The sequence below is a fragment of the Zonotrichia albicollis genome, chromosome 17, assembly GCF_047830755.1.
Source record: "Zonotrichia albicollis isolate bZonAlb1 chromosome 17, bZonAlb1.hap1, whole genome shotgun sequence".
NCBI classification, from domain to species: domain Eukaryota; kingdom Metazoa; phylum Chordata; class Aves; order Passeriformes; family Passerellidae; genus Zonotrichia; species Zonotrichia albicollis.
The window spans coordinates 8,317,251-8,337,047 of record NC_133835.1 but is presented as its reverse complement, the minus strand read 5'-3'; the positions used below and the strand labels follow the sequence as shown (position 1 = coordinate 8,337,047).

Genomic DNA, 19,797 nt, shown 5'->3' with positions numbered 1-19,797 from the left:
GGGTTAAAACGCCATGTAATCGGAGCGCGGGGCTGTCGGGGGCCGGCCAGGGCGCGGGCAGCGGCGAGCGGCGGCGCGGCCCCGCTGGACGGCGCGTCCCGCCGCGGCGCAGGTGAGCGCTGGACCGGGGGCACCGGAGGCTCCGAGCCGGAGCCGTGGCACATCCTCGTGGGCGGCTTTGTTGTCCGCGGCCGTGGCGGGGGACAATGAGGCGGGGGGGGAAGTCGGCACCGGGCGCCCCGGAGCGCCGGGCGGGAGCGCCCCGGCCGGTGTGGCGGCCCCGGTTCCCGGTAACCGGGGACTCGCGGCTTCGCCCCCCGGGCTGGGACAGGGGGCAGGGGGTGGTGGGCCCGACGGCCACTTGTTGCCGGCACTCTGCTCTGGGGCGTGTTGTAGGGATCACAGCTCCCACAGCTTCGGGCATCGTCCCCTAAGTCCCCCTGGTCCCGCCCACCCCTCCGGTCCCGTTGCAGCTTTGGGAGTTTCCCGCGGAAGCCCCGGGGGCGCGTCCCGGCACTGTCACGGCGGGGCCGGTGCGGGACCCCCGCGACCCGCAGGACCGGGCCGGGGCTGCGGCGGGAGGGTCTCCTCGCTGTGCGGCGAGTGGTGGCTCGGGGGGGACGGGGTCCCCTGCCCGGCTCCATCGTCCCGGGCAGCGCCGCCTCCAGGCCGGGGACGCGGTGCGGCGCTGCCGGGGGTACCGGGGCACGGTGGCGCTGCTGCCCCGGGCCGAACACCTTTGTTTTCGGTTCTCTGTCCGGGATCTGACAGCGCATCTTCCCTCTCTGTTGGCAGGAAAAGAGGTTCCCGGCGGCGCCTCGGGCGCGAAGCCTCCCCGGGGCCGATCCGGAGGGACGGGGTGGCCGGAGCAGGTACCGACCGCAGGGCTGTGCTGGCATCCGCCTGCTGCCGAGCCCGCGGGCGGCCTCCGGGGAGGGGAGATCAGCGGAGAAGCAGGAATGAACTCTTCGGCGTGGCCCCAGCGTGGGGCACAGGTCCCGGGCAGCCGGGAGAGGGGAGCGGCGGGGGGACCCCCGGGCGAGTGGTGGTCCTGGGGCAAGAGGTGGTCCTGCAACGACCTCCCTCGGAACGGGAGAGAGCAAGGAGGGGATGGCTGGACAGTGCTGCCCTCAGCAGTACTAGTACTCTCCTTTGCTGCCTCAGTTTCCAAATTTTTAATCAGCTGAGGAGGAGTGAGACCGGGTATCCCAGCCCCACCTCTGGGGCTCGATGGGCGGCCATGGGGACAAGCGAGGTGTCATTGTCATCTTTGGTCCTCTTGTTCAGGGGGAGAATGAAGCGGTGACGACTCCGGACAGAAGCCTGGGCACCTCCGAGCGGGCCTCACCTGTGCACCAGAGCCCCCCGAGCCCCCCGAGCCTCCAGCCGTGCCCGCAGCCCCTGCCCCAGGCGCGGGGCTCGGCGGGATCCCAGCGGGATGAACATGGTAAAGAGCCCGGAGCCGCTGCCGCAGCGGTTGGCGGGGATGGTGGCTGTCCGGGAGACGTCTCCAGCCTGGTCTGCGCTGGGAGAGGAGGGGCCGGTTCGTGTTTTGTTTCTTTTCTTTAACCCAGCTTTGCTGCGAGGCAGCGGGGAGAGCCGGGGTGGGCGCCGGGGGCTGCGGGGGGAGCGGAGCGGGGCAGGAGGAAACCGGGGGAAATGGAGGGAAGTGCCGGAGCGGGAGAGCAGAGAGGCCAGGCACAGGAAGCGGGCAGGGGGAGCCTGCCCTTCGCCCCCTGCCCTTCCCAACGAGCACATCTGCGAAATCGGCGCCTTTCTTACGGAACTGCCAACCCAGCAACTCCTTTCTTCCCAGGATTAGAGTGAAATGTTCGGTTTGGGGAGACTTTTAAAGGCCATTAGTGTGCGCCACAGTCCAGAGCCAGCCCGGCCATTAGGGTCCTTTATTTCTTTTTGTTATTCAAACAGGGCTTGGGCGATGGCTCCATCCCAGCCATGGGTAAAGCTTCCCTCCAGCCTTTTGATATGCATGCCCCTGTCTGGAGGCAAAGTCCGAAACCTCCCCACCTCCTGGGGACATGCACCTGATAACAGGGCGGCCTCTTTTCTCAGTAAGGAAAACTGAAACCGGCCTGGGCCGGGCTGGAGGAGCAGCCCCGGGAGCAGGGGCAGGGGTCCAGTCCAGAGCACGGCCCGGCCAGGTGAGCTCTGCCCACCCTGCCCTCTCTGCCAGGTGAGCCCAGCCATCCTGCCCACTCTGCCCGCTCTGCCCACACCAGCGTGGCCAGCAGTCCTGGCCAGACAGGGACCAGAATTCTCTCTAAGCAGTTAATGCTGTGGCATGGTCTTTAACCAGTTTGGCAAATCTTAAAGAAGCTGGTATTGCAAAATGAGGGCGGGCTGTGGAGTCAGCGGGTTCATTGTCTTCTCGGGTGGGATTTGGCTGCAGGACACGTCCTGGTCACCAGGCAGTGCCGGGGCTGATGCTGGTGCCGGGCTCTGGGGGAGCTTTGGGCCGTGGAGCTGGAATTGTGCATTATTTGCCTCCTCATGGATTCCCATCTCCACATGGAGTGCATGACTGTGTTTGCAGGGCGCTGGGCAGTGCAAACACGGCAGGGTTGGTCTCCCCAGAGCCAGCCCATGTGAGGGCAGTGCTCTGTTTCTGATTATTAATGCCCTGAGTGCACATGCTGGTGTGTTTTTGCGAGGAGAGGCGAGGACAAAGAGCCAAGCCTTCCTCGGGAGCAGGAGGGGCTGAGCTCACAAGGATGTGGCTCCTGCAGGGGACCCTGGGTAGTCAATGGGCAGCAGGATGGGCTCCTGTGCCTTCACCACTTGGTGCAAACAGCAGGAGAAGGGGAGGGAATTGCAGTCCTGCTGCATAGGTTTAGGATTTTGGGAGAGGCACTTTAATGAGCAGTTTATGCCATGGTCTGCTGTTCCCTTTCCCGTCAGAGGATGGTGGTGATGTCCTCAGGTGATCCTGGGCAGTGCAGCTGAGAAGGGCACAGAGCAAGCAGGGAACCAAGCAGGGAGCTGACGTGCCTGTGCTCACGGCAGGGCCTGTGGCCGTGCCATGGACACACAGAGCTGTGACCTGTGGCTCTCTGCTCTGCAAGCAAGCAGTTCCTTCCAAAGGGATATAACCCTTTTTTCCCCACTTTATAACTGGAATAAAGGCCATGTGGGAGCTCCCTAAGCAAAGGACATCAGGTGTTGAGTCCTGACAAGACCTGGTCACTGTGTCACCTCAGCCCTTCACCTCCCCAGTGCTGGGCTGACAGCACTCCCTTGCCTGGTGTGCTGGACATAAGGCAGTCTGGGGCTGAGGAAGGAAAAGCCATTTTGAAGTGCAAGTTTGAACTTCCTGGACTCAGGTTCCTGACAAAGGAATTAATGCAGAGGTCGTCTGAGAGTCCCAGTGGAGTTTTGTGGGTGCAGATGTTTGAGAGGGCCTGGGAGACATCCTTGCCTGTTTCTGTCCTCCCTGAATCTTACCTGCCTCATGCAGCTCCATCTTCTTGTACCCTGTGGTTCAGATCACCCTCATGCTGGGAGGGCAGCCTCCCTGTAGGGATTCCCAAGGGAGATTCACTTTTTGGTGAGTTTTGCTGGTTTTGGTGGCAGCATTGCTGCCAGGCCTGGCTGCTGCTGCTCTGCAGCACTGCGGGCTGGGGAGGGGGAGCAGAGCAGGAGGAGCTGGCCCTGACCTGGCTGTGCTGTGCCGTGGTGGATTCTGCATCCTGGAGCATCCGGGGCCATGTGGGACCATCCGCCTGGGCCGGGGGCAGGCGGCGAGTCTGGGCAGCTCCCAGGAATTGTTTGCTGGGTCTGGAGCAGATGTGCTGCAGCACAGGGATTTCTGCACACAGCTGTGGGGGGTTTGCAGTGTCTGGTGCCGTTCCTCTCCTCCCTTTGTCCAGGGGGGAGGCAGTGTGTGCACCGAGGTTTCTCCCTGTGGAGGTGGGTGCTGGACACCTGCTTTCCTTTGTGTTTGAGCATTACCAGGTTTTTAACTCTGTCCTCTGCGTCCAAAACATCAAACCCCAACTGGTCTTTGTTTGTTGGAGGTGCTGACAGATCATTTCAAAGCAGAGATCTCAATTGTTAGGGCAGTGGTTGGAGGCGACGCAGAATGAGAGTGACACAGAAGGGGTGGTGGGCTGGAGTTGGGGTCTCTCTGGGACTGAGGGGGGTGTTCCTTTGGCTTCCTAACAGGGCTGTAGGTGGGCAAAGCCCTGCAAGCTTCTCAGCTCTTGAGTTACGTGCTGCTGAAATGACTGTGCTGCTGGAGAGGCAAGTTGCAGCACAGACCCACAGCCCGGCAGTGAGGCAGCAGTTCATGGCATCCGGGTGCCTCTGGGAGAGCTGGGAGCTTCCACTTCGGGAAACAGGAGCCAGGGAGGGCACCCAAGGGAAGGCAGCAGAGCCCCAGCTCTGCAGGGACAGCAGGGCAGGGGCTGCCAGCATGCAGAGCCCCCTGCTCTGCCCCTTCACCCTGGGGCAGGGCAGCTGAGGCCAGGAGCAGGGGCAGGAGGAGTTTTCTCCCTCGGAGAGAGTTTAATGCAGGCTCCAGGACTTTGCCCCCCATGGCGGGCTGTGCCTGCCTGTCCTACTGCTGAGGAACAGCCCACCCGCCTCTGGGCGTGCTGGGCAGCTGGAACACAGGAGGCTGGTGGCCCCAGGGTGGGCTGGCCCCGGGGGTGGGCTGGCCCCTGGTTTCAGGGTGGCCCTGTCTGGAAGTGCAGCTCCCCTCCAGACAGGGTCTGTCAGAGCGAGCTGGGGCTCGACAGCTCCGAGCCAGCATACAGATGTTGGGGCAAAACCTGGTGTTCCCTAAGGATAAGTGGGTTGCTTCTGGGACCTTTTTAGATGGAGCTGGTTGACCTTTAGGGCCACCACATTTATATGCAAGTGCTGTTTATTTCCCAGGACTTTAGTTGCATCTCCAGTAAAACCTCTCTGCTAAGGGCACAAAAAAACTGGCTCAAGGATCTCAGTCTGTCTGCTCTGCCCTCCCTGGGGCTTCCTTGCACAGCTGAATTTCCTTTCTGTTCTGGCTTCTACAGGCGACCATGAAAAAGGAGAAGAGCCACGGGCAGGATGAGGCAGACTGTAGGACAAAGCTGATCCTCATCAACGGGGACAAAGCACCTGGCGTTGTCCTGGAGGCCAATGGGAAGCCCAGCACTCCAGGTGAGGGTCACAGGCTGAGCCCAGAGTGCTCCAGGGTGCACAGGGTTGGGATGTCACAGCCTCTGTCCCAGGCCTTGCTCTGTGCCCAGAGTCCCCCATGACCCCACTGGATTTCTGTGATCCAGGAGCACACCCAGGCCATGCTGTGGTTGTGGGAATGGGTGCCACATTAGGATGCTGGCTCTGCCCCTCAATAGTTTAACCCCCATGGAGTGAGGAAAGCAGGGGAACCCCTCCAGCCTGAGGGGCTGCATTGCTGCTCCTGAGATTCTCCAGTCAGGGTTCCCAAATCCCACCTCTTGGGATCACAAGGTCCTGCTTTAAATGACCTGGTGACAAGCCCAGAAGAGCTGGCATGTGGCCTCCTTGTGCCTCTGAGCTTTCAGGAACAAGGGAGTAGATAAGAATGTCCCCAAGCTTGGTGCTAGTCCCTCCCAGTTTTAGGGACAGGTGGGTGATCTGGGGCTGTGGTGCCCCAGTGGGAGCCCTGGGGACACCACTTGTCTCTGCCCCCAGCGACATTTCTCTTAGATGAGCTTTTGGTGTCTCCAGTTTGTGATGTGGGAGCAGTGGGAGGCTGGGGCATGCAGGGACAGGTGGGCTTGCAGAGCCTGAGGCTGCTCTGTCTTGTCTCTGCACAGGTTCCAGGGGCCTGGGGCTGCTGCCCCTGAAGAAGGAGAAGGAGAGCAATGGAGACCTCTCCAAGGGGGACCTGGCCTGGCCACTGGATCTGCCAGTGCAGAGAGTAAGTGAACACCGAGGGTGCTTTTTGGGGGCTGTGTTTTTGGGTGGCATCTGGTGCCAGGATCCTCATCTTTCCCTCTGAGCTTCTCTAGTGCTCAGTGCCAGAGGAACAGTCCAGTGATGAATGCAATACCCACAGCGTAATGTTTTAATTTTTAAATTCCTGCTTCTCATGATACAGCAGTAGGAGGGGGTGGTGTGGGATGCAGCAATGCCCATTGCATGTTGCAGCAGCCTAATAAAATATGCTGATATTTTCTTTGAAGTCTTGGCTGTATTGAAACACTGAAGCATCTCATGGCTCCCACTGTTGGGGTGAGCTGGACCCCAATTTCACCCACCCTCTTTTGTTGATTAGGTTGACAAACCTCCAGGGTCTGGAAGCATTTTTGCCTTCTGGTTTTATTGTTTTGAGTTAGAATTAAAACCCAAGGTTGGAGATCTGCCTGAGATGAGGCAGCTTCCAAAAGAAAGAGCCATAAATCCAGTGGGTGAAAATTGATCTTTCCCACTGTTTAGTTTGGGGGCTCTTCATGGGAAAACCTCATTTAATTTTGAATCTCTGTTGTGCTGGATGCCGGCAGCAGGTCTGGGCTGGACTGTAACTCTGACCACCAGGGAAAGGCTGCCCTGGGTGCTGCTGCAGGGCTGCTGTGGGGAAGAGCAACCATGGGAGTGTAAGGGCGTCCAGGGTGTGTAAGTGGGTCCATGCCTGCTGTGGTCTGTGCTTCTCCTGGCATCCCAGTCCTCCCAGCTGTGGCTCCTGCTCTTTGTCATGCTGGCTGCAGTGGGCTGCAGCAGTGAGGCTTCTGAGCCTTGCAGAGACGCTGTGGAGCACAAAGTTGCCCAAAGGCGCCTCCAGCGTCCATCTGTCCCCTCTCACCTTTCCCAGGGCATGGCCTGTGGTGCTCAGCCCCATGAGGCACAGACTGTGGCAGGGTGTTTGGGTAGCAGGTGCAGCCCTGGGGCAGGGCTGGGGGCAGAGCAGCCTCAGGCAGGTGCCCACCCTGTGCCTCCTGTTGCAGGCAGGGCGGACCCGGCAGGAGACGCGGCTCAAGGACCCAGCCCGCAGCGTGGAGCCTCTCAGGGAGCTGCCAACGCCCCTGCGGGTGAGGGTTTGCCAGGGCCAGGGCTCCCCTGGGGCTCCCCTTGGCCTCCAGGGACCTGCACTGCTCCTGTGCCCTGGCAGCTGACTTCAGAGATGGTGCAGCCTCCCTGTGCCTCAGTTTCCCCTGTGAAGGGGTGTGTTTGTGCTGTATTTTGCCTCTGCTATAAACTGGGTGCATTGAGTGCCCTGGGGTGGATTTGGGACAGCAAAATGGGAGGGGGCAGAGGTGCACCATTTGGTCTGGGTCTGACAGGTAAAAGCAGAGCAAATGTCCTGGAAATGTCCCCATTAAGGGCTCTCCTCTCTATTAAAGGCTGCAGTGGTGCCCTCACTCCCTGGCTCCCCCTCTCTGGTTCCCACTGCAGGGCTGGGGTGATGTGGGGAATGGGGGTGATGTGGGGAATGGGGGTGATGTGGAGAATGGGGGTGATGTGGGGAATGGGGGTGATGTGGGGCAGGTCTCTGCTCCCCCTGTCCCTCTCCTGCTGCACTCACACTCCTCTGTCTCTGCCATGCAGAGCTCCAGGCGTCGCTCTGCTGTGCCCACGCCCATGACCATCGACCTGACGGAGGAGGACTCGCAGGACTCATCCCAGAGCAGCAGCACACTCTCGGGGAGCAGCTCCCAGGAGGGCCAGAACGGCTCTGCTGACCTGGGGGCTGAGGAGGCAGAGAGCGGAGACATGGGCATGGCACTGGAGTACCAGGTATGGAGGGGCTGAGCTCTGCTCCTGCACCCAGGGTGGTGTGGGACAAGGATGAACCTCTGTGACTTGTTCCAAAACAAACTTGGAAACCTCAGTTTCTCCTGCCCACCCTTCCCTGCATGCCTGGTGGTGCCAGGCTGTCTCCATCCATGAGGCTTGGATGCTTTGGGGACCAGCACTGCCAATCTGCCACTTGTGCCACACGTGGGCCCCCTGAGACACACATGAGTGTGCCGTGCCCTGCTCAGACAGGCACTTGCATGTGCAGAAAACATTTCTGTCGGGGATGCCGGAGAGAACTGAAGCTGCTGGGGCTGCAGAGCAGGATTTGGTGCCTGTGGGCCGCAGGGCAGGGCCCCAGACTTGCAGGAATTGGGCAATTGCATCTTGCTGCATAATTAAGTACGTAATTGCAGAACAAAGCTGGGAAGGAGGGCTCTGCAGGCAGAGAGGTGACTTTTCTCCGTGTGAGGTTCCTTGCTGTGCACAGCACCCAGTGTGGCCTGTGATGGGTCACACCACAATTCTTGGCTCTTTTTTCCTTCTGTTTTTTTGCTCTGCCACATGTCCTGCTCTCCCCAGCAGGCACAAGAGGAGGGTGGGTGGGTGTCTTCTCCCTGGGGTGCAGCCGCACAACACAGGCTGAGCTTTTAGCCCTGGAAGGGGCTGCCCTGTGCCGTGGATGAGCCTCATCTGCTGAGGGCACCCAGGGAACAGCCTTGGTGCACGGCTCCCTGTGTTTGCAGAGACCCTGGCAGGGCAGGCAGGAGTGGACACGCACGGGGCCGGTGCCAGGTGGGCTGTGCAGGACGGAGCACGCACCACGCTGTGTGCCAGACACGGGCTCAGCATTGCCTGGCACACACAGGCCTCCCCACCAAGCTTCAGTATGGATCAGGGCTGGGATGCCGGGCTGCCAGGGGAAATGGCTTGGCCCTGTGCTTGAGGGAGGGGTTGCAGTTTTTGGAGATCACTGCACTGAGGTTCTATGTGTGTGACACGTGTGGTGACATACCAGGGCTGTCCCCTGTGCTCCAGGGCTCTCCTGCCCTGCTGCCCAGATAAAATGGGGAGTTTTGGCTGATCTGTTGTGTTGTGCTTTTAGGATGGGAAGGAGTTTGGAATTGGGGAGCTTGTCTGGGGGAAGATCAAAGGTTTTTCCTGGTGGCCTGCGATCGTCGTGTCCCACAGAGCCACGGCCAAGCGCCAGGCCGTGTCGGGCATGCGCTGGGTGCAGTGGTTTGGAGACGGGAAGTTCTCTGAGGTAAGAGAGAACTTGGACTCTTGTTTTGGCCCAGCCCAAAACACCCTCCCTGCACGTTTCTGCCCCACTCCCGAGGCTGGCTGTGAGGGGTGGATGTGCTCCTTCAGCCTCCCAGGCCTTCCCTCCCAGTGTTAAGCATGGCCAGGCCCTGGCAGGTTCTCATGGCTCTGGTGTCTGTAACTAATCACTGGTAGGTTGGTGACAGCATCCAGACATGGGAACATCTGCCTGGCCACTTCACAGCGTTTTGTCCATGCTCCAGAGCTTTCCCTGTCACTCCCTGCCTGGGGAGGGATGTCCCCTCAGAGCCCCTCACACAGCCTCTCAGGGTATCCTGAGTTGGAAGGGACCCACAAAGATCTTTGAGTCACACTCCTTCCCTGCACAGGACAGCTCCAAAATCCCACTATATGCCCGAAAGTGTCATCCAAACACTCCTTGATCTCTGTCAGGCTCCTGCCATGACCAGATCTCTGGGGTGTGTGTTCTAGTGCCCAACCATGACCTTTTCCTATATCCAACAAGGATATTTCCTATATCCAGGGACGATACCAACCCCTCCCATGCTGCAGGCAGGAGGGAGGAGGTGCTGTGCTGGTGTCACACCAGCAGTGCCGGCAGAGGGTGCAACCCACCCGTCCTTGTCACGCTGCTGCTCACCAGGCTCCTCCTGTGGCCACAGTGCTGCAGCTGGGGACTGCACAGTGCTGGGGGGATATGGCCCAGCAGGGCATTCCCATCTCACAGCTGAGATCTTGGTGCTCTCTCCCAGGTTTCTGCAGACAAACTGGTGGGACTGATGGCCTTCAGGCAGCATTTCAATTCCTCCACGTTCAACAAGCTGGTGTCCTACCGCCGTGCCATTTACCACGCTCTGGAGGTAACCACCAGGGGTGGGTGGGGGTGGGTGAGGAGGTGCCAGATGAACCAGCTGGGCTGGAGGGCCAGTGGGATAGGATGCAGCAAAACCCTCCTTTCACTGCTGAGATTGTTTCCAAGTGCAGCTGTGGGGCCAGGCTCTGCTTATCCTGAGGGTTTGGGGGTAGCTGCTGCTGCTCCAGGGTCTCACTGCTCCAGAACTCCAGGCCAGACTCCCTGTGAGGGCTTGGACGTGGCAGCATCATGGCAGCAGGGCAGTGCCAGGCTGGCCAGAGGTGTCCCAGGGCAGTGCAGGATGCCCTTTGAAGTGCAGACCCACAGGCACCTCTTCTGCATTTTCTTCTTGCCACTTGTCATGGGAGCAGAATCTGGGCAAGCGCTTTGGCTGGGCTGTCCCCGCTTCTGGCTCCATTGGGGCTGGTGGAGGACAGATGGGGTCATTGCAGGGATGGAGGCACGGGGCTGTGGCCAAGGGCACACCCAGAGTGGGAATCCATCAGCTGCCACCATCCCAGGGCCACTAAGCCGTGTGTGTGTGTGTGTGTGTGTGTGTGTGTGTGTGTGTGTGTGTGTGTGCTGGGTGGGGAGAGGGCCCGGGGCTGTGACCACCCTGTCCCCCTGTCCCCTGCTGCCCATGCTCCTCAGGTGGCCCGGAGCCGGTCGGGGAAGACGTTTACAACAGGCCCCAGGGAGTCTCTGGAGGAGCAGCTGAAGCCCATGATCGACTGGGCAATCACTGGCTTCAAGCCCCTGGGGCTCAAGGGACTGCGGCCACCCAAAGGCTCAGGTGAGGCGGTGCCATCAGCTGCCTGGGGCTGGTGGGGGCTGGCATGGGCAGTGGCTGAGCCTGTTCACCCTGTGCTGTGGCCATGCCAGTCCAGTCCCAGGGGGATCCTGGGGCTTCTCACTGGGACCCTCAGTGGCACTGCGAAAAGCTGGAGCAAAGAACCCTCCAAGCCCCATGGAAATCACACCTGGCAGAGCCTTGTGCCCTGTGTGAGGATCTGGGTGGCCAGGAGAGGTCCTGCTGTGGCTGGGGTGAGACCTGGCAGGGCTTGGCAGGTGGTGCCCTGGGCCAGTCCTGAGGCTTGGAGGCTTGTCCCTAAGGAGGTTCCTTTTCCTTGCAGAGAATGGGGTGCTGAGGAATGGCACAGAGGAGGTGGTGTCCCTTGAGCAGTGTCCCCCCACCAAGAGGCTGAAGACCTACCCCTGCAACAGCAGCAAGGAGCAGCGTGTGGAAGAGGACCAGACCCGAGGTAACCAACAGAGAGAGCTGGGGAGTGGCTTGGCCTGGGCTGTGCTCCCCAAGAGCACTGGGAAACCATTCTGGCAAAGGGCTTGGCTCTTCCCAGGAGCCATGAGCCTGGTTTCTGAAGGCAGAAGGTCTGGTGGTGCTGACTTGTGCCTTAGAAGACACCAGCAAACACAACTGCAAGACATGGGCTGGGCCCCACCAGCTTGGAGCATGTGCTGCTACACTGAGCTCCAATATCTCCATCAATGAAAGGATGGAGCTTTGCACCAAAATCTCTCAGCGAAGCTGGAGTAGTTCTAACGCAAGAAATAAGGCACCTGTAAGCAGAGTGCATTTAGAGTTTGTAACACAAGGAATGATAATGTCTTTTTTTTTCTTTTTCTTTTCAAATTTATAAAGAGCAAATGGTTTCTGACGTTACGAACAACAGCGGGAACCTGGAAGGTAAACGCTGGCCCTGTCTCTCCTTGGAAGAGGTGTGAGGTGCTGGGGGTGCCCTTTTCAACTGCACCATGTAGGAGGGGGGAAAGTGCTGTGAGTGCAGGGTGCTGAGAGTGACAGGATGCTGAGAGGGATGGAGTGCTCAGGGGGACAGGGTGCTCAGGGTGCTGAGGTGGATGGGGTGCTGAGCAGGTCCTCCATGGGAGCCACAGCCACATCTGGATGCAGTTTCAAGGGCAGGCCCCATTTGGGTGCAGTTCTGAGTGCAGGCTTTATCCTGACATGGCTCCAGCCTCTGCAGCCTGTGGTGGGGTGTAAGGGGGACCTGCCCTGGGTGAGCACAGCTCTGTCTCTCTGTCCCACAGATAGCTGTTTGTCCTGCGGGAGGAGGAACCCGGCCACTTTCCACCCACTGTTCAAGGGGGGCCTTTGCCAGACATGCAGGGTAAGTGCTGCTGTGCTGGGGCTGAGCGGGAGCCTGGGGCCAGAGGATGGGGCTGGCCATGCTGTGTCCCCCACACTGAGGGGCTGTCCCTCAATGTGTCCTCACCACCTTGAAACACTGGAACACTGCATCTCCAAAATCTCGGTGTGTACTGGGAATGGAGCAAAGCTGTGTTTGCCACCGTCTGAGCACGGATCCTGATCCTCTGTCCTTCTCTGCTCCCGATGTCCTTTTGCTAGGATAGATTCCTGGAGTACTTCTACATGTATGATGAAGATGGGTACCAGTCCTACTGCACCGTCTGCTGCGCAGGCAAGGAGCTGCTGCTCTGCAGCAATGCCAGCTGCTGCAGGTGAGCCCCATGTCTCTGCTCCTGGGCTGAGGGCCTGGCATCATTCCCAGGGAGCTGCAGGAAGCAGGGTCATCCTCCATGAGCCTGGGAAGGGGCTGTGCTTCTCCTCAGTTTGCTGCCATGAAACATATTGTGACACAGTCCACCTACCCTTACTGAGCCAGGTATCACCTGAATACACCCTGTGGAGGTTGGCAGGAGACTTACCCATGCCTTGGTCACCAGCTGGTGTTAGCAGCCCTAAAAACCAGGGTACTGCCTGGAAAATAATCCTGTAAAATGGTGGGGCTCTGATCCATGGCAGGGGAGACTCCAGGAGAAGCTGGGGTGACCCAAAGGGGTTGCTGGGGTGACAAGCACAAGCTGTTGTGGTTTGGGCAGGTGCTTCTGTGTGGAGTGTCTGGACGTGCTGGTGGGCCGAGGGACGTCAGCCAGAGTGAAGGAGCAGGAGCCCTGGAACTGCTACATGTGCCAGCCCCAGCAGAGCCGTGGCGTGCTGCAGCGCCGGCAGGACTGGAACGCTCGCCTGCAGGACTTCTTCACCAGTGACAAGGGACAGGAATATGTAAGGGCTGGGGCAGGGAGCCTGATGTGCTGGGATGTGGGGAAGAGGGTCACTGAGGGCAGGGTGAGCTACCTGGATTTCCTCTTCCTTCTGCCTTGGTCTTGTTCACCCAGCCTTTCCAAGGGTGCCAGACTCTTGGTCCTGCAGATGCTTTCTTGAAGGTGGAGGTGCTGCATTCAGAGCCTAATGGGACAATGCAGCACTGCCAGGGCTGGGGCTTCATGGCTGTCTCCATTGCAGGCTGCACCCAAAATCTACCCAACAGTTCCTCCAGCGAAGAGGAGACCAATTCGAGTGCTCTCGTTGTTCGATGGGGTGACAACAGGTGAGGCAGTAGGGAAGCACTGCTAGGCAGCTCTTAGCACTGGGCATTGGGGATGAATCACTCTGTGGGCTCAAATCTGTCTCTAAAAGCTTGGTGGGGAGGAGGGGGTGAAAGCGGGAGATGCCCACCAGAAAAGGGATGAGGGCAGGGCCTCCCTTTCCTGCTGGAGAGGGTTGAGGAAAGGAGGGATGGAGGGAGGGCATGGAAGGGGAAGGGATGGAGGAGAGGGCATGTGTGGGCACCTCACACAGGTGTTCCTGCTGTGCCAAGTGTGATCTGGAGTGGCTGGTTCCCTTGAGAAGCCAGAGCTGTGGGGACACCAGTAACCTGTACTCTGGTTTGGCTCAGTTCACTCAGCTCTGGCATTCTCCTTTCTGGGAGCAAACCTGCCTGGAGGAATGGGTCAAATAAAAGTTGACTCAACCTGAAGTGCTGTTTGACTACACCCACCTAGGACATCCAGGAGCGGCCACATCGAGCGGTGCTGACGAGGGAGACTTGGAGGCTAAAGAGAGCAGTGCCACCTCAGACCTCTGTCCGTTGGCAGGGTACACGGTGCTGAAGGACTTGGGCATCCAGGTGGAGAAGTACATTGCCTCAGAGATCTGTGAGAACCCCATGGCCGCGGGCAAAGTGCGGCCTGAGGGCAACATCACCTACGTGCGCGATGTCAGGAACATAACCAAGAGAAATGTGAGCTCTGCTGCTGTGGGAGCCCGAGGGACAGGGCACCCTGGGGGCATGGGTCTCACTGGGATGAGTTTGTGCCCTGCCCCATGGGGAGGAGAGACCCATTTCTGTGGCATTCCCTAATAGTCTGGATTGGCTGTTCTCTGTAGATTGAGGAGTGGGGTCCTTTTGACCTGGTCATCGGTGGAAGCCCCTGTGATGACGTCTCCCTTGTCAATCCAACCAGGAAGGCTCTGTTTGGTAAGGCTGCTTTGCTCTGCTGGGCTGCATACCTTGGGATGGTCCTTGGCCATGGAGCCACCTTCAGGGTGGTGGTTCAGCCCTGGGCTGTATTGGTGATGGGCTGTTTCCATACCCGTCTTGGTGGGGAGGACAGCCAGGCACCCCATCCCCAGAGTCCCAGCTGGTGCCAACCTGTCACAGACATATTTTATGAAAAATCCTTTCCTTAAGATTTTTCCTCCTGAGAAGCTGAGAGGCCTCAAGAACAAAATGTAAACAATGATTATCTGCTGCTGTAGAATGCAACAGGTAGATCTGTGATTGGTCTCATGTAGTTGTTTCTAATTAATGGCCAATCACAGCCCAGCTGTCCAGACTGTCTCGGTCAGTCACAAGCCTTTGTTATCATTCCTTTTCTATTCTTAGCTAGCCTTCTGATGAAATCCTTTCTTCTGTTCTTTTAGTATAGTTTTAATGTAATATATATCATAAAATAATAAATCGAGCCTTCTGAAACATGGAGTCAACATTCTCATCTCTTCCCTCATCCTAAGACCCCTGTAAACACCATCACACCAACCTGCTGCTGGGCTTTTCTTCCCCACAGAAGGAACTGGCAGGCTGTTCTTCGAGTTCTACCACCTGCTCAACTACGCCCGTCCCAAGGCAGGTGAGGAGCGGCCCTTCTTCTGGATGTTTGAGAACGTGGTGGCCATGAGAATCAACGACAAGAGGGACATTTCCCGGTTTCTGGAGGTAGGGATTGCTGACAGCTGTGGGAAAGGCCGTGGAGCAGGTGACATTTGCTGGGCTGTGCAGGGTGTGCCGGGTGTGAGGGTCTGGCTATGGTTTCCTGTGGCCCTGATGCAGGAAAACCCCCTGCCTGGTGCACATGCCAAGGAATCAAATTCAGTCTTGGCTCTGGATCCTCCCCTCTGGCTTTCATCAGGTCAAGCCCAAGCACAAGTCCTCTGGGGGAGGGGTTTTGCCAGCATTGCAACAAGCATCTGTTCCCAGCAATGCCTGTTATTTCTAGGGAGAGGGGGGTCAGGGAGTAGGAAGGAGTTTTAACTCTGTGGTAGCCAGGATAGGTTGTGGGTCAGCAGGAACCACTGGTGTAAAATCACATTAAAGGCTGATCCTGGTTCATGGGAACCAGCACTGGGCACACTGTGATGGTCAATAGCTGCTGGCATGGCCTGGGAGCTCATGTGGCCACCCAGGCTTTTCTTTGGTGTGAAACAGGGTTTGTGGGAGCTACAACATTTTCAGGACTTGCTGACCACTTGTAAGTCCCTGCAGTGCAGTGGGAAGGGCTGCTCATGCAAGAGAGAATCAAGCCAACATTTCCTCTAACTTTTATTTCCCCTCTTTTTGGCTCGCAGTGTAACCCAGTTATGATTGATGCAATCAAGATATCAGCTGCCCACAGAGCTCGTTACTTCTGGGGCAACCTCCCTGGGATGGACAGGTAACCAGTCAGTCCTTGCATCTCTCATGGTAGTTTTGGTTTGTTTTGTAGTGCCCATTCGGTTTTGTCTCCCTGGCTCTAAGCCCAGCTCCTGGGAGCAAGGAGCCACAGCTCCGCATGGGGCAGCTTCCCTGCAGTGATGTGCACATGATAATTAATGCTCTTACTAATGAGCAATGATGAGACTGCGGGGGAGAAGTGTAGCAGCATCCCCTGCCCTGGCCCTGAGGGTTTTGGAGGGAGGAGTGATGGGCTTGCTCAGGATGCTCTGGTGGGTCTGGCTGGGGGTGCACATGTGGATTGCCTTTGGGGTCAGGCCCAGGCAGATGTGGGGTGCTGTATGGCACCCCTGTGCCCCAGACAGTGCCATGGTTGTGGGTTTATGGAGGGAACTGAGTGGCTGCTGTGGCTGTGGTGGGTGCTGTGGGGGAGCTCACACCACAGCCAGCAGCTGCTGTGGCAAAGCATGAGTGCACCCTGCTCCACGCTTCACCCCCTGAATTCATGGCAAAACACAGCAGAAGGACTGGGAGCAGATAAATCCAATTACAAGTAGTCCATTACACCAAATATGTGTGACAGAACCTGAAGGTTTTGCATCATGGATGCTTCTGGCCAGTAAACACGAGAATGGGGTTAAATACTTTTGCTTGCTTATATTTTAATTGCCACATTTGTTGGAGCTAACACTGAGCTAAAGGCATTTGAAAGTAAAACAACAATTCCAAGCCTTTGTCATGTGAAATGGCTGTGATGTTGGACTTTCATCTGTCTGATTGTAAGGGAAGTGCCCAGCCCATGACTCAGAGCTACTCAGTCCTATCTCCATGGAGTAGCCCTGGGGCAATGAATGCAGAGGTGCTACTGAGCCGAGGCAGACTGGATGCCCAGGCACAGGAGCCTTGCCAGGAAATCCTACAAGGTGCAGGGCACTGGGGATGGTGGGAAGCCACAGCCAGAACTGCTTGGCTTGTGTGGGGCTGGAGAGCTGAATCCCCTCACAGGAGACTCCTGGTGTTCACTGTGTTTGGGTGGCCTGGGAGCAGTGCTGCCCAGGGGAAGGGATTCCTGCTCTGCCTCACCTGCCCTCTCTCTGCAGGATCTTTGGCTTCCCCCTGCCCTACACGGATGTCTCCAACATGGGCCGCGGGACGCGCCAGAAGCTGCTGGGGGGCTCGTGGAGCGTCCCTGTCATCCGGCACCTCTTCTCCCCACTCAAGGATTACTTTGCCTGTGAATAGCAAACTGGAGCGCCCCTCGTCTCTCTGGTAACGATGCACAGCACCGCTGCTGTGGCGGGAGAGGGACGGGCACGGCCCCCGGGCTGCCAGGGCCTGTCCCTCCCCGGGGACAGCCTGGGAGAGCCGAGGAATGTCTGTAACCAAAGAACCTGGCAGGGCAACTTCTGTAAAGGGACTAACAGAGATCCCTAGTAGGAAATGATGGACACGAAGCTTTAATTAGCCAGCACACGAAGCTCTATGCATCGCTGATGAGATGGGAGTCTCATCCTCCAGAGCATTATTCCTGTTTAGCCTGGAGCTGGGAAGTCTCCACTTGCTGAGCAGCCAGTGTGCGGGCAGCTGCTGGGGAGCTGCAGGCAAACCTGAACTATACAGTGAATTGGTGCTTTTCCTAAACAAACAAAACCTCTTGAAGTTACTGCCAAAAACCCCCAAACCGTAGCAGCAGGTGTAAGGGACCCTGCTCAGGTTACACACTGAACACGGGATCAAGAAACCAAATCTTTTTTGTTTTTATTTTTTTTTGATAAAATTTAATTTTGTTGTTTTGATGTCTGTTGCTGCTTTAAGGCATTACATAAGAATGTGGAGATTCCTAGACCTGAATGTAGCTGAAACTGAACTGTGAGGTGATAGAATTACTTTTCTAGCTAGAACTAAAGAAATACTGTTTTATATGTTTGGTTGTAGTTTACAAATATTCACTACTTCCTTTTTAAAGCATCTAAAACCTCTCCTTACATTTTAAAATCCTGCTGAATGGTTTGAAAGCTTACAAGTAACTGGAGCAGGGAGGATTTGGGCTCCAGGGTCTGTAAAGGAAAATATTCTTGGAGCATCCATTTCCCAAAAGAATGTGGTATGTCAGCAGGAAGGACAGTGTAATGGTCAATGGCACCCTCAAATCTCAGCACCCCAAATCTCTTGTAGGATGTCATGAACCCAAGCAGTGGTGGCAGGGCATTCCATCCAGGGAAAATCCCACCCAACACTGGTGGAGTGCAGGGACCAGGAGTGCAGCACTGCTCCTGCCTGTGCCCAGGGAATGGGACAGTGAGGCAGGAAAGCACTGCCACTGCTGGGGGCTCTGGGGCTGCACCTCTCCTCCCCTGTGCTCCCATCCATGTGCACACAGGTGGGATTGTGTGCCCAGCCCCAGCCTGGCAGCGCGCTGGGAGCTCCTGGGGCTGTGCCCCCAAACTGGGAGCTCCTGTGGCCACCACTGATTCACTTTTGATTGCCTTCCTCTACTCCCCAGCTTTGCCAGAGTGATTGTCATGCTTTTCATGAAGTCCTGGGCCCTGAGCCTGTGGACCAGCAGGTGCCCGTGGCCATTTCAGCCAGGTTTCCCGTAGCCACCAGGCTACTGTTCCAGCAGGCATCTCTGGGGATCTGAATTCCAATGCACATTTCAATGCACTGAAACTACTCCCCTCTTGCTCCCTCTGTCCTCCCCTACCTCTGCTGTTCACCTGCCACCTGGCTCTGGAAGAGCCTTCTCAGAATGATTCAGGTTCAAACCATGGGCCAACCCTCCACCCAAGCAATGCCAGGCTGCCCTGCTCTCCTGCAGGGTGCTGTACAGCATCACTGGGAAGAACTTCTCTCCCAGCTCCTTCTACCTCTCTGGCACCCCTGTCCTTGTGGTGGAGGACAGCAGCCTCCCATTTTCCACCCTTGTGTGCAGTTTTCCATCCCAGCTCTGAGAACCATCTTCTCTTAGTCTCCAATCCAAGGCTGTGCTTGGGAAGCAAGGGAACAGCAAGGGAAACCCAGGTAGTTTTTTTTCCTTGTTTTAAGCTGGAATGAGAGAACTCCTTGGGGTTTCATTTTTGGTGACTTGTTCAAGCCACATGCCTTAGTTAAGAAAACTGAGGAAAGCCAAGCAGGCTGGTCCAAGTCACTGCTGGCACCTCCAATGCTTGTCAAGTGCTTGGGGACACGGTGCACCCTCTCACCAGCATCCCCTGGACTGGGAAGATGGCAGGGTGGGTTCTGTGCGTGCTGGAGGTGTTTGGGAAGCCTTGGCACTGCCAGCACTGCACCAGCTGCTTTTGGACTCTTTGCCAATCTGTGATCCTTGTGTCCAGCTGGAGCCCAGCCACAACACTAATTCCTCATCCCAGGTCCTTGCAGTCCTGTTTGGAGCCCAGCATGGGGCATGAGGGCAAACACCCATCAGTGCAGGGGCTCAGGGTGACAGCCATCCTCTGCTCTGATGGGTGATTCCTCCAGACTGGGCCAACACGTGCCCTCCACTCCATGGCATCCCTGATCTTACATACTCCAGATCTCACATCCTTCCCTATCTGATCAAAAGGAAAACAAATAGATGAGGGAAAAAAAAAGGACTTGGGGAAAGTAAACAAAGATAAAAGAGGAATGAGAATTGTCTTGGCATTAAGCTCTCTTGATGAGAATTGTAGTAGACAAGTCTTCCTTGAAATGTTTTTCCCTGTAAGAGCTGCCTTTTATTTTGAGTTTATAAAATGTTAAGGGAGGGGGATCTCAGAAATTCCTTTTTAATACTTTTTAAAGGGTTTTAACTCTCCCTGGTGCTATTTTTTTAGGTTAAGGATTTCTAATGTTGAACATGCTGCGCGTTTTTATACAATCTTTAAAAAATGAGAGAAATGTATAATTTTTAACACATTTCACAGTTTTTGTATCCTGGAGTGTGGAAATTTGCAACTCTGCCTTGTCCACATGATTTCACTGGTTTCCATGTGGGAAAAAAAATGTCGAGAGTTTACCATTTATCATGTCTGATTAAAAACGAGTATTTCTGTATGGCTGGACAGTCTTATTGGGGAAATAAAGGGGGTTCACAGTGGGAGGAGGGGCACAGCCAGCGATCTGAGCCGCCCCTCTCCTGCTGTCGCTGAGGCGACACCAGTGACACCAAGGTGGCCGGGGCTGGTGTGG

At 57.0% G+C, this 19,797-nt stretch overlaps 1 protein-coding gene across 1 annotated transcript; it reads left to right on the top strand.

The window, feature by feature from the left end:
• Window positions 1-1,153: 1,153 nt before the first annotated feature.
• Window positions 1,154-19,647, top strand: DNMT3B (DNA methyltransferase 3 beta). Its single transcript, XM_074553354.1, has 19 exons — window positions 1,154-1,543; window positions 5,034-5,160; window positions 5,802-5,905; window positions 6,930-7,013; window positions 7,531-7,719; window positions 8,825-8,983; window positions 9,756-9,863; window positions 10,508-10,649; window positions 10,990-11,118; window positions 11,517-11,561; window positions 11,924-12,003; window positions 12,243-12,355; window positions 12,737-12,920; window positions 13,161-13,245; window positions 13,700-13,938; window positions 14,085-14,175; window positions 14,765-14,913; window positions 15,543-15,628; window positions 16,728-19,647. Exons 1-19 carry the CDS (start codon window positions 1,439-1,441, stop codon window positions 16,867-16,869), a joined length of 2,361 nt encoding a protein of 786 aa, XP_074409455.1. The 5' UTR covers window positions 1,154-1,438; the 3' UTR covers window positions 16,870-19,647.
• Window positions 19,648-19,797: the final 150 nt, after the last annotated feature.

Excerpts from the sequence above, each read along its gene's own strand:
- DNMT3B (XM_074553354.1), top strand. The coding sequence starts at position 1,439 with ATGAACATGGTAAAGAGCCCGGAGCCGCTGCCGCAGCGGTTGGCGGGG. Across the intron at positions 7,014-7,530 it reads AGCTGCCAACGCCCCTGCGG|AGCTCCAGGCGTCGCTCTGC; the intron begins GTGAGGGTTTGC and ends TCTGCCATGCAG. Across the intron at positions 14,176-14,764 it reads AACCAGGAAGGCTCTGTTTG|AAGGAACTGGCAGGCTGTTC; the intron begins GTAAGGCTGCTT and ends TCTTCCCCACAG.